Here is a 12,493-nt window from a genome sequence, read left to right on the forward strand (position 1 = left end):
TATTTAATACCACTACTCTTTGCACAGCGGTTTCTATTCCCACTGTAAAACTATCTTTCTCTCTCTCTTTCTGTCTCTCTCTCTCTCTCTCTTTCTCTCTTTCATTCACTCACGCACGTTCTCTTCCTCCTCCTCGAATATATACCTACTACTGCCACTTGTGTGTCCGTCGGTTTCGTCGTACCGTCCCTTCTTCTTCGTTCGTTCTCTCTGTGTGAGCCCAGTTTGCTCGGAATCGCATTATGCTACGGTCACAACGTGCTCTACGATGCTACGTAAATCCCGTGGCAATACATCCTCGTGATCTTCTTTTACATTTGTGTGCCATACGTTACCAATAGCGAGAAGTAGGAAATCATCGGACCACTATTCTTACCTTTACTGGCATGCTACTACATGGAAAATAATGGGAAAGAACGCCAGCAAGTTGAAGTCGCGTAGAACTCAAAGTTAGTTTTTCTTTTTTCATTTTTTTGTCATTTTTAATTTTTCTGTATTTTTCATTATTTTTTATTCATAATTTATTAATTGTATTTTTATATGAGTGAATTTTGGTATTAGGAATGTTTCTTTGTCGATCCCACGTGACTCGCAGCTGTTTCCTTTCATTGGAAAAACAACTTTTCTTTTTCTATTTCGGAACTTTATGATAAGCGATTCGGAAAGTGAGAAGAAAGGATATGAACAAAATAAGTATTTCGTTATAAAACAGATCGATACAATTTTATTAGAATTATTTCCGTTTACTCATGATTTTATTATGAAAATTACTCAAGAATAAAACTTTGAAAATATTAAGAAGATATATAAAATTTATCTAAATGAATTTTACATGATTGCAAACTACTGCGTTGAAAAAAGCAGCAAGGCGACTCGTAATTTTGTCGATCAGCGGTGACGCGACAGAATGTAAACGATCATTTAAAAATGAAACATTCATACGTTACGCAAATATCGATTCTTTTTCAGGAATATATATGTACATATCGGACATGTGTACTTACATATCATATGCTTTTATTGCATGTACTTACACACGTATGATCAGGATTTAAGAGTCCAACAAATCTTTGATAGTTTTGGTGCCGACAAAACGAGCAAGCAAAAGGTCGTATTTCCTGCGAGTTACGACAGCATCTGTAATGTGTCCGTAACGTATATACTGTCTTGTTACGTTGCTAACAACATCGATGTGGTCGTAGTGACTGGTATTCAGAAAGTATTACGTGTTCTCTTAGTATAATTCTTCTCATATTATTTTTTCCTTTTCCATACGATCGCAGAACTTTGATCACCAATCGATTTAAAGGATGATCGTTCACTCGTTATTCATTTAAATCTTACAATTAATTTCTTTTGAGACGAATTGTTTATAGTAAAAAGGATATGATTTTATTTTTTGATTTAATTATATCTAATAAACAATGATAGTCAGCCAGAATAAATTGAAATAATAGTGAATGTATATAAGAAAATAAACTTAATTTTTGTTCGATTAGAATAATTTTAAAATAATGATGTTAATGAACGAATCATGGAATTAGATTACAAAATTATGAGAAATTACGTTAAAAAAAGATATTTATAAAATATCTAGTAGATTATATCAATACATTTTTCAAACGTGCACATTCGTCAAAGTTAAACGAATCTAAATTGGACGAAGGCATGATACCAAATTTTAATAACTCTATAATTATGCATTATTGTGCATCAAAAAAATTGCAAGGCTTACAAAAATTCCATTGAAACATTGTACATTTTTAGAGTTTACAAAGATATTGTCATTTACCATATTTATCTCAAAATTATAGATAATAACATAATTAATCATTTAAATTTTTATATTTAAAATAATTTCCGATATTTTCGTCAGATAACGCAAAATTACGTAATTGAGATTTTCATATTGAGATTTCTATATTTTAGAAATTAATTCCAAAAATATTATATTATGGATCAAAATTCTCTTCAATAAACTATAACAAATGTTTCATGATTTGAAATAATTATATATTTTTTCAACTTATTTTTTTATCTCTTGATTACATTCCGGTGTCAATGTGTAAATTATATATTTTCATATAATTTTAATTAATATGATTAATGACGAGGTGTATGCTTTTGTTTTAAATGCAATACAATTTCGCGTGAGAATTTTTTTAATGGAAAATTGTATGGTTCGAGAAAAGCGTGCTCGTGTGGTTTTTTGTTCGAGACGATAAGGTCTCTTCGTATGTTGCATAGTTATCTCGGTAAACGGCGACCTTATCACCGTTGCCAGGTATTATGTTAGCAAACGGAGAGTGAGAACAAGCCAACGGCGACAACTACAGCGACAGCGACGGCAACCAACAGCGAACTCAGCACACCTGCATTCCTATTACTTCTCTTTTTCAAACCAGCCGTGCTTGGTTACGTCAACCGATCGACCGACAAACCGACAAATGACAGATAATTTTCGTTACTAATATCCGATTATGTGATACAAACCTCAATTATTACATTTAAATTGCTCTTAACCATAATTATTTACGGCTTACAAAATTGAATCGTTTAGGTGTTTGCTCGATGGACAAATAGATAAGCTTCAGACGTTCAGATAATAATCGATAAGTGGATGTATTATAATAAATAGGCAAGAAAACAAGAAATTGATTCAAATATAATTACAACAATAAACTAAATATTATTTTATTATTTTTTCATTTTAAATAATTATCTTTATTATTATCCCTTTTTATGGATTTGTGGAGTCCGTTCCGTTTACAATCGTTTAACAGCATTTTAGATAACTATAAATCTTACAATTTGATAAATCCAGATCGTATGTAAAAACATTTTTAAATATTTATCATTTTTTATCATTTTTAATTAACAATAATTGTTAAATATTCATTTTATATAATCATAAATTTGGAATAAAAGCTAATCTAATTTTATAACATTTTAATATATTTATTATTGCTTATAATTTTTAATTGATAATAATTATTAAATATGAATATTGATTTAAAAAAATTGTTAAAATAAGGAACAACCTATGAAAGAAATAAACCGAATATGTATGTCAAATATAATCCAAGTAGTAGTTCGTTATTCTGTAAAAAATTGCAAACGTGCTTTTGAGCGTGTTCGAGCGCAACGGCAAAGCGCTGACTGGAACGATCATGCCAGCTTAAAATGGGCTGGCTTGTTTCATGAAAGTGGACGTTATTGTTACAATAGTATAGAAAAACAGCGAGTCCGTGAGCAAACAAAAGATGAACAACATACGAAATTATTGGATTTATTTACGTTCTTTTACTGCATTATGCAAAAGCAAAAAAGACAAGTCATTATGAACGCAGGATATTAAAAAACAATTATGATGGTTTTGAATTTTTTGCAAGTGTTTTCTTTTATTGTTAAACACATTGTTGATCAGACACAAGTATATTCATCTTTGTACTAAATGCAACTTACGTATTGTTGGATTATAAAATTGTAAGTTGTTATTATATACTCAATTCTCTTATAACACAGAACTTTGAAAATACGGATTTGTTATAACACAGTGCAAAAATTGCGACAGCCCTTCTGTAACAACGGTACTGTTATAACTTGGTATTGTTATAAAAGATATCAATATAATATGACCTAATAAACTTGACAAGCTCTCATATAACACGAAAGTTTTTATCACACTGTTTTGTTTTGCATAACAGTTTCAATACAACACGGAATGGAGGTCGTATCAGTGTAATATTGCTTACTGCGTTGGACAGTATTTCTGCTTAATTTTGATATTAGTAATGTTTCCTTATGTGTAATACTTTATAACAATAACAATTTAAATATAATTATTAATTAAATTATTAACGAAGCTTATATATATATATAATACTTTTAATCAACGACGTAAAATTGTTCTTTCGTGTTTTACGAAAAATAAGTTCGAAAAGAATAAATTGTTAGCAAATAAAATTTGTTTTAGACATTTCAGATAATAAGTCAAAAAAAAAATCATATTTATTAATAGTAGTGTTTGTATGTATTTCGAAGGCATAGCATGGAGTTTCCGATTTCCGTCGATGGGCACCCTGCAGAATTTAGGCGCCAGCGGACGGCGCCGGAAGAGAGGCATCTCTTCTTCATCCTCTTCCAAGGATCTCCGACGACAGAGACATACGATCCATCTACAGCCGGAAGTGATTCAAAAGGAACCATGCCTAATCGTGACGCCACCGTCGCCAGAAAATTTCATTAGGTCTAATCAAAGGTACTAAAGTATACTAATTTACCAAATCTCACTTAATTAATCTAATTAATTAATCAGAAGATTAGCTTGATAGAGTACTCTTGGATGAATAATATGACTTTTGCGAAAATTATATCTTTGACCTTTTTCTAAAATTGTTAATCCATATTTCAAAGTAGTACGAATATTCTAGAAGCTTACAATTAGTAGAATAAAGAAAAAGGAAATTAAACGCATGGATGTAGGAGCTTGGTGTAATAAAGAAAAATTTGAAACGTATTGGTCGACATACATAATAAATAAATCGGGATAAAGTTTCTTCGAAGAAAATCTTTCTCTTTTTCCCCTCATACCTCTCTCTTTTTCTCTCTCTCTCTCTCTCTCTCTATCTTTCTACTCCCCTTTCTTATGTTAGCGTCAGAAATTTCCACCAAAATAGAGCGTTTTTAGTTATAATTTATGAATTAGCTTCTTTGAGGGTATACGAGAATACCAGTACGAACATATAATGGAGCCGACTGGTCTCGAACCGGTTTTCCTCGATCTTTGCCTTCAAAATGACGTGCCGACTCGTATACGGTGCGCAACAAACGCGGAAAGTCCATAACGTAAGATCAGGGAAACCGCGAATAGGATCATCCGCCAACGAGAAATCTTTCGTGGCTTCATATTCCTCCTTCGTCCTTGGCTCGGATCATTCGTGCATGATATTTAATCGTATAATTTAATGTTAAAGCAAGCGATTGACTCATCCGATATGTTACTTCCGAAGGTCTTGAAAATTTACCTTTACATTATTTCTATTTTATTTGTCTTTTCTTTTTTATTAGAAATTTAATTTAATTTTTTGAAGAATATAAATTTATCAATGATGAAATTCTTTGACTAAGGATTCCATCATGATCCTTTTGACAAAATTCAACAAATAATCTGAAAACAGAATATGTTATTTTTGAAGATGTCGAAAATTTAATTCCCATTATTTTCTGTATCCTAAATATAACGTAATTTTTGGAAGGATAAATTTATAAATGATATAATCGATCGATCGATTTGACAAAATTTAATTGACATGTATAATAAAATGGATTTTTTAGGTGCTTTTCACAAAAAATATCTGACAATTTTTCGTTTAATGGGGTCTTTCGTTTTTTCATCCTATCCCATTCGTTCCTGCTTATCTCATGTTTCTCATTCCATCGTATCGCATAACAGACTTTATCTTAAATACGCTCGCGCATCTGCAGATAAGCGAGCTTTCATTCTCGCACATTGCATCGGACACGCGTGATATCATTGGAGGTAATCGTCAGAAGTTAAAAAGAAAAATATATATGAAAGATAAGAAAAGAAATGAAGAGAGACGATATACTTAGGAGTAATATTATCATTATCTCTGCCAATCATCTATGTTTATCTCTGTGTTTTAATGCAGGGTACAGCATCCCTATTTATTAATATAAGCAAATGTAAGTACGTAAGTTTTATTCCTTTTTCTTTAACGAATTTATTCGAAAGATTTTCACAGACAATTTTTCATAATTTGAATTTTTGAAATAAAATTATTCGAAAAGCTTTATTAATAAATTTGATTATAACTAAACATCGATTTTTATTCTATTTCTTTTTAAGGACAAACTATAGATAAAAAAGATTTTTATACACAATATAAAGTAAAATAATAAATTAAAATTGCCGAAAATATATTTTATGATTAATTATCTTCATAAAGATCTATTTCATTGATTATAAATGTAATAAATATACTGTTTGTGTATGAAAGACAATCATTAATAACAATAATTATTCGTCGTAATTTAAAACTCGAACTAATAAAATATTTAAGAGATATCTTTAATTCGTTACAAAAATAGGTCAAATCAATTGCTTGAAACTTAGCGGAGTAAGAGAAACATAATAATCTAATATTATATCCATTGACTAAATTAACTCAAAAATCATTAGTATGCATATACATAAATAAAAATACAAAAAAACTGATCACGCGAGATTTTGTTTTACGATCAAATTTACGGTGACACATATATGATCGATAAAAAATGCTGTGTGACGTCAACCACCTGAATTTTAATTAAAAAATACTCATCGCGCGTAAAGTTTTTTAGTGCTACTCACTCTTTTGTGACATTTCATTTAAAAAAATATCACCGTAGAACGAGAAAAGAGATTTTTTTTTAAATCAAAGATATTTTTAATAACAATTTTGTTAAGAGTAAATCGTACGTCTGATTTATAGATAAAAATATTGGATTGTAACATATATTCCTCTTGTTTCATCATATAGACAAACAGAATATTTTTTTGTGTTTTTCTGGACGAATGTATGTTACAACCGAATATTTGTACATACAAATTTATTTTACATTGCATTTTGGCTCATATCAATATTTCATCTACTAATAAAAAAGAAACAAATTTATTAATAAATCTTTTGTAATAAAAATGTCAACTATTGATAAAAAATAAAATCTAAAAAACTAAAAACTATTTTCAATAAAAATTTCAACTACCATTAAAAAACAAATTCACTCATAAAAGAAACAAAACCATTTATAAATTTTTTTCAATAAAAATTTTAACTGCCAATAAAAAAAAAGTTTTTCCATAAATTTTAACTGATTAAAAATAAAATGTATCGATTGATTGATAGAATGGACGACGTTATAAAAACAAATTTAATATAAAAGAAAATGTAAAATGGAACCAATTTATTTATATTATAAATACAAAACATAGTAAATTCAGTTCATAAATCGTTCATTATAAAACTAAAATATATCAATAGAAATTGCTAAAAGTTAAACGAAATTATTTAAAAAATTAAATATAAAAAAAGTGCAATAGAATAAATTTATTAAGATTGTAAACACAATGCATAGTAAATTTAGTTCATAAATCTTTCATAATAAAACTCTAAAATATATTGATAAAAATTTAAAAATTAGACAAGTTTTTAGTAAACAAAAATTCAATATAAAAAAATGTAAAATAGAATCGATTTATTAATAATATAAACATAAAGCATAATAAATTCACTTTTCATTTCGATACTATGTATTCGATATAAAGAATATAAAAAATTATAGAGTATGCAAAAGATCGATTGCATCTGGTGCGTGCACTCGAGAAAATACTTTCTATCGAGCGCCTTTGACGCAGGCGCGTACAAGCACTATCGAACTCCCTGTATGCACTTTCCCCTATTTTCACGAAGATCGATAAACCTCATATTGAAATGAGACTGTCGAAAGAAAAAAAGAAAGAAAGAGAGAGAGAGAGAGAGAGAGAGAGAAAAGAATGAATCACAAGCCGATTGTGATCCGTAGTGTCTTTTAAAATAGGCTCGATTTCAATCGAAGCGTATGAAGTGTGTGACTAGGAGTATCTGTCACCGCGTCGACGGACTTCTTGACGTTTAGAGCGATTCAGGAGATGAGAAAACGCAGGCGTAAGAATAAAGAGAAGGAGAAAGAGAGAAAGTGAACGAGTGAGTAAGAGAGAGAGAGAGAGAGAGAGAGAGAGATAGAGTGAGACAAGAAGAGAGGAAGAGAGAAGGAAACCTGCTGTAGGCTCATCACAGGGACGTAAGGATTCCCATACAAAACCACACTATAATCAAAATTTATTTCATTTCCGTGTCGATTAAACAAATTATATCGATTCGTAGTTTTTATCCTCAATTTCGTAAATTTCGCAAACGAGAATGTTTTTTTTATTAATTTATTTCTAAACGAAATATAAAATTATGTTAAAAATATTTGAGTTCCGTGTTAAAAAAAAAAAAACAGAAGGAAAAAAATAAGAATCAAATGTATAAGAAAAAAAGTAACAAATCATAAATAATACGAAAGATCGAAACATCCTCTCGCGTTATTTGTTTATTATTCTTGTCTCTAAAAAAAGAATAGAAAATAAATTGGAAAGACTTAGTTTGAAAGGTATAAAAATGTATGTTACGGTGTTGCTATCGTTTATAATAGCTTTTGGCAAATTCTATTAATAAGGCAAGTAAGCGCCCCTTTGATTCCCTCAAAAAATACGGCACTGTCTATATCGTAGGGTCGACGGACATAGTTCAGTGGGGTGCGCGCGCTCGGCCGGAGAGCCGTGTGGCCGAACCCTATCCGTCGATTCTTTTCTTTCAACGAATCGAAATAACACTTAAACGGGAAAACGAATTAAAAAGTATCGAATTAGTGTTATTATTTCGAATCTAATAAGTTTGTTAAGTAAGGAAAAAGCGCGTTGACGTGCAAGATGTGAGTGACACGCTTAGTGAAAATTAATACTTCTGCTAGATCGGTGGAGGAACTCGAGGAAGAAGAAGAGGAAAAAGGAGAGGAGGAGGAAGAGGAGGAGGTGGAAAGTGATAGAAGGGAGGATCGCGACGCATGTCTTTTACATCGAGAGATAATTCTCTCGAAAGGACTCGAGAGCAACAATAATTTAAATCCACCAATGGTGAGTCTTGTAACTTTTTATATAAAGACAGCAGTGAATTGGCAGATCTAATATTTAATTGTCCAAGGAAATATGCTTTTCCGAGGAAACGTATTTTTCGTTTAACGCAAGAATATTCTCGGAGAAGAGTTTGATATCGTAGATCATGGCAAGCACTCAAGGTTGCTCTCGTTAAGCCAATCTTCGCCGGTTCGGTAGACTTGCGCCACTTCTCCATTGATTGATACAATTGTCTTACGTGGAATAAGTTTTACCAGGCTATGTTTCTACTCGCGTATTTATGACGTAACGTTTTGCGTTTATAGCATTTAATTGCTTGATTATTTTTAGAATTATCTTTGATGTCTTCCTTTCAATATTTACAGTAATATCGTTTACTGAAGATAAATTCTAGAAATCGACGAACTTCGTTATTAATCGTTTATTCGTTCGTGATCAGATGACAGAAGTCACGTTTACCTTCTTACAGGAGCAACCAGAAGAATCGACGCGAAAACTTTTGGAAAGAGAATTGCGGCTTTTAGATCCACGTGATTTACGTTCGCATGCTTGGTATCATGGCAGCACGCTCCGAGGTGGTAGGAAAGGTGCTGAAGCAGAAGTACCCAACGACGGTGATTTTCTCGTCAGAGATTGTGCCTCTCAACCAGGGAATTACGTTCTCACCGTACGATGGAAGGGACAGCCGCTTCATTTCGTCATAAATAGAGTAAGCTGATAACATTAAACAGTAGTTAAGATCAATCTTTGTAAATTAACGAATTCTTTGTACTTTAATTAATCTGTTGTTAGATCATACTATAAAAATAGATTTTAGTAGAAAAGTTTCGTAAGAGATATAAATACAAACTTTCGAAGAACTGGTTCTACGAAGAATCTGAAAAATAAGAAACAAGGAAAAAATGCAAAATAATTTAGAAATCGCTTATAAGTTTCGAAATAAATATACTTATGAGATAATCCAAAGAAGGAAAGGATAAAATTGTCTACAGAATCATAACGAAAATTAGTCTAAAACTCACGCGCTATATACTAAAGCTCATTTTCATATTAAAACTAGGATTTCTTTTTTATAGGTCGTAATTCAGCCGGAAACGGTCTACGAGAGAGCGCAATACCAGTTTGAAGACGAAGCTTTCGACACAGTCGCCGATCTGATAACCTTTTACGTTGGTAGTGGTAGGCCGATAAGCCAAGCGAGTGGTGCTCGAATCATAACTCCAAAGACAAGATCGGTACCACTGACCTGTGTAAGTGGTGGACCTACCGTAAATCAACATGGTTCGAGTCCATCCTCGTCGTCTTTGTCGACTGGTTCGCCACCACGATTGCCAAGGAAACAACAACGTAGTCATTCCCTAACAGCGCAGCATCACGTACCCGATCAACATGGAGCCAATAGAGAGACTGGAAACCAACAAGCAAATATTCCGATACAATCTAGTACACTACCAAGAATACCACCAATACAGAGCCAACCACCTTCGTGTTCGTTGTCATTGGGTCGTCAAAAGATTATTAGAGTAATTTCAGATCCAGCGCTTCAACAACAACAACAACAACAACAACAACAACAACTGCAGCAACAACTGCAGCAACAACAACAACAACAACAACAGTTACATCAACCTCTTAGTCTGAATCATCAAAATACCATAGCAGGTTCTGCTCCGCCGAAACCACCACGAATACCATACGTTGGAAATCATCAACATCATCATCATCGCCATCATCATCATCAAGGTTATCAAGCTTCCGGAAGTGATAGTGGAAACGGATCAGGAGATAGTGAATTCGAGACAAATAACTCGGGCGGTACAAGTAATCCATCGTCGTCCGCACCCATTAAAGGTGTAGTCATACGAAGCCATTACAATACCAGTAATGACGGTACAAATGGTAATAACGGCAATGAGTATGAGTTAAGTGCCGAGGAACAACTCGTAGTTGCCGCTCCTTCGTTAGAAGTTACAACAGTGCTCGATGTCGAAGGTTTCTCGACTCTTCTTTTACCAGCTGGAGAACATCGACCTCTCGATCCTACCGCGCTAAGAGGCGTCTCTGGGATGTTACACGATTCAGCACCCAGAGTCTTGGCGTCGCATCTCACCAGGATCGATCTCGAGGTCGCTCTTCAGCCTGGTACTGGCAATCGTAGCGGATTAAGTGGAATTGAACTAGCAACGTTGCCTCACGGTAGGCAAGCTAGGATGGATCTGATAGAAAGATCCGAGTGTTTGAAGCTTCTAGTCGCGGTGACCGTTCTAGCCGGTGCTACTGCAATCGAGAGAGCGGCAACAATAAGTAAATGGATCAAAGTTGCGATAGATACCAAAACGGCTCTAGGAAATCTTTATGGTTTCTGCGGTGTAATGCTTGGCTTATGCCTACCACAGATACAGAGATTGGCCAATACGTGGCATCTTCTCAGGCAAAAGCATACCGAAGAAGCATTTAGTTTCGAAGCCAAATTAAGGCCTACTCTTCGTGCCATGAACGAATGCACGAATCCTCAAGCACCTAACACAACGTTACCTCACCTTCTACCAATCGCTTTGCTTGAGGAACGTGGTCCTGAAGATGTTCTTGGTAAAATAATTTATTCTTTTCTTTATTAATATTGTACTTAAACACTTATCCAATAAATGCAATTTTCATTTAATGAAATTTTTTTTTATTGTAGGAACTGTAGCACCTTCTGGATTAGCAGCAGCGATACTTTCGCCTTGGGAAAATTCAGCACCCGATTGTGGCCTTTTCATAGTTTGGTCTCATTTAGAAGCGGCGCGTAAACTCGCCGAAAGCTTGCCATTGTTTCGACGAAACGCTGAAATCGCTTTGGAAGGAGCCAGGAGTGACGAATTGCTATCCGATGCGTTTCGAACGGAGTTTCATATAAAATTTTTATGGGGTAGTCGAGGTGCCACAGTGGCACCTGAGGAAAGACATCTCAAGTTCAGTCAGGTCCTGGACGCGATGTACGATAAATGCTCTGCCAGCGAAGTGTCGGCGTAGACGGAGAAGACCAAAAAAAAACAAAAGAGCTATACCGAAACGCTTGTTTTTCGAAGTCTGTAGGATCTTCTTAGAAAACTTAAAATTATCAACAGATGAAAAATCAAGCAACAATTATGTTGAATAAAACTTAATTGTTATATATAAGAAATGTTTCAAGAAATGATCGATTGCTAACAACGTAAGCACTCATAAAGGAACAACTAAACGTATTTCGTGCGATAAAATCGAATAATACGAATCGATTGAGTTGCTATTTTAGTCTCGTTTTAGTACCTATGACTATCGAAAAATCAAAATGTTCTCTCCCTTAGTGTGACTCCCCGTGTACTTATCATTACGAATGTAATCGAAAGTTATATTATTGCCATAGAGTAATGCTGACCTTGAAGGTCAAGCACGCCATCTTTGACGGTATAAAAAACCGATCTCCTACAATTATATACAAACCCCATCCGTGACAATACAAAACGGTACTATAAATGAAGTTTTTAAAAGTAGACGAAAAATGTGACTGCCATTCGTACAATAACGTACTTAAATTTTCATTAATTGTATGTTTGGCCAATATTAAGTTGTAAATGTTGTTCATGTTTGTTCATACTTAATATACACAAGTAAAAAAATCATTAAAAAAATTTAATAATCGTTGGACCTAACTTTTTAATATGTTTATATAAAATGTTTCATTATTTATTATATTCCTTTATGGTTTAAATTATTTATTTAAGATTCAATATATCATAAAAATAATTA

The 12,493-nt window shown here is 32.9% G+C and overlaps 1 protein-coding gene across 1 annotated transcript; it reads left to right on the forward strand.

Moving 5' to 3' along the window:
• Nucleotides 1-198: 198 nt before the first annotated feature.
• LOC122524100 (breast cancer anti-estrogen resistance protein 3 homolog) lies at nt 199-12,237 on the forward strand. The gene is made up of 6 exons (XM_043646182.1): nt 199-449; nt 4,045-4,261; nt 8,560-8,722; nt 9,192-9,431; nt 9,799-11,311; nt 11,406-12,237. Exons 1-6 carry the CDS (start codon nt 407-409, stop codon nt 11,735-11,737), a joined length of 2,508 nt encoding a protein of 835 aa, XP_043502117.1. The 5' UTR covers nt 199-406; the 3' UTR covers nt 11,738-12,237.
• The last annotated feature ends 256 nt before the right edge of the window (nt 12,238-12,493 follow it).

Source organism: Polistes fuscatus, unplaced genomic scaffold (genome assembly GCF_010416935.1).
Source record: "Polistes fuscatus isolate 324 unplaced genomic scaffold, CU_Pfus_HIC Scaffold7, whole genome shotgun sequence".
Taxonomy (NCBI): Eukaryota; Metazoa; Arthropoda; class Insecta; order Hymenoptera; family Vespidae; genus Polistes; species Polistes fuscatus.

Bases quoted from the DNA above. Each gene is read 5' to 3' on its own strand.
- LOC122524100 (XM_043646182.1), top strand. From the start codon at position 407: ATGGGAAAGAACGCCAGCAAGTTGAAGTCGCGTAGAACTCAAA. The intron at 4,262-8,559 runs GTACTAAAGTAT...TACTTCTGCTAG, and splicing joins TTCATTAGGTCTAATCAAAG to ATCGGTGGAGGAACTCGAGG. The intron at 8,723-9,191 runs GTGAGTCTTGTA...ACCTTCTTACAG, and splicing joins ATAATTTAAATCCACCAATG to GAGCAACCAGAAGAATCGAC.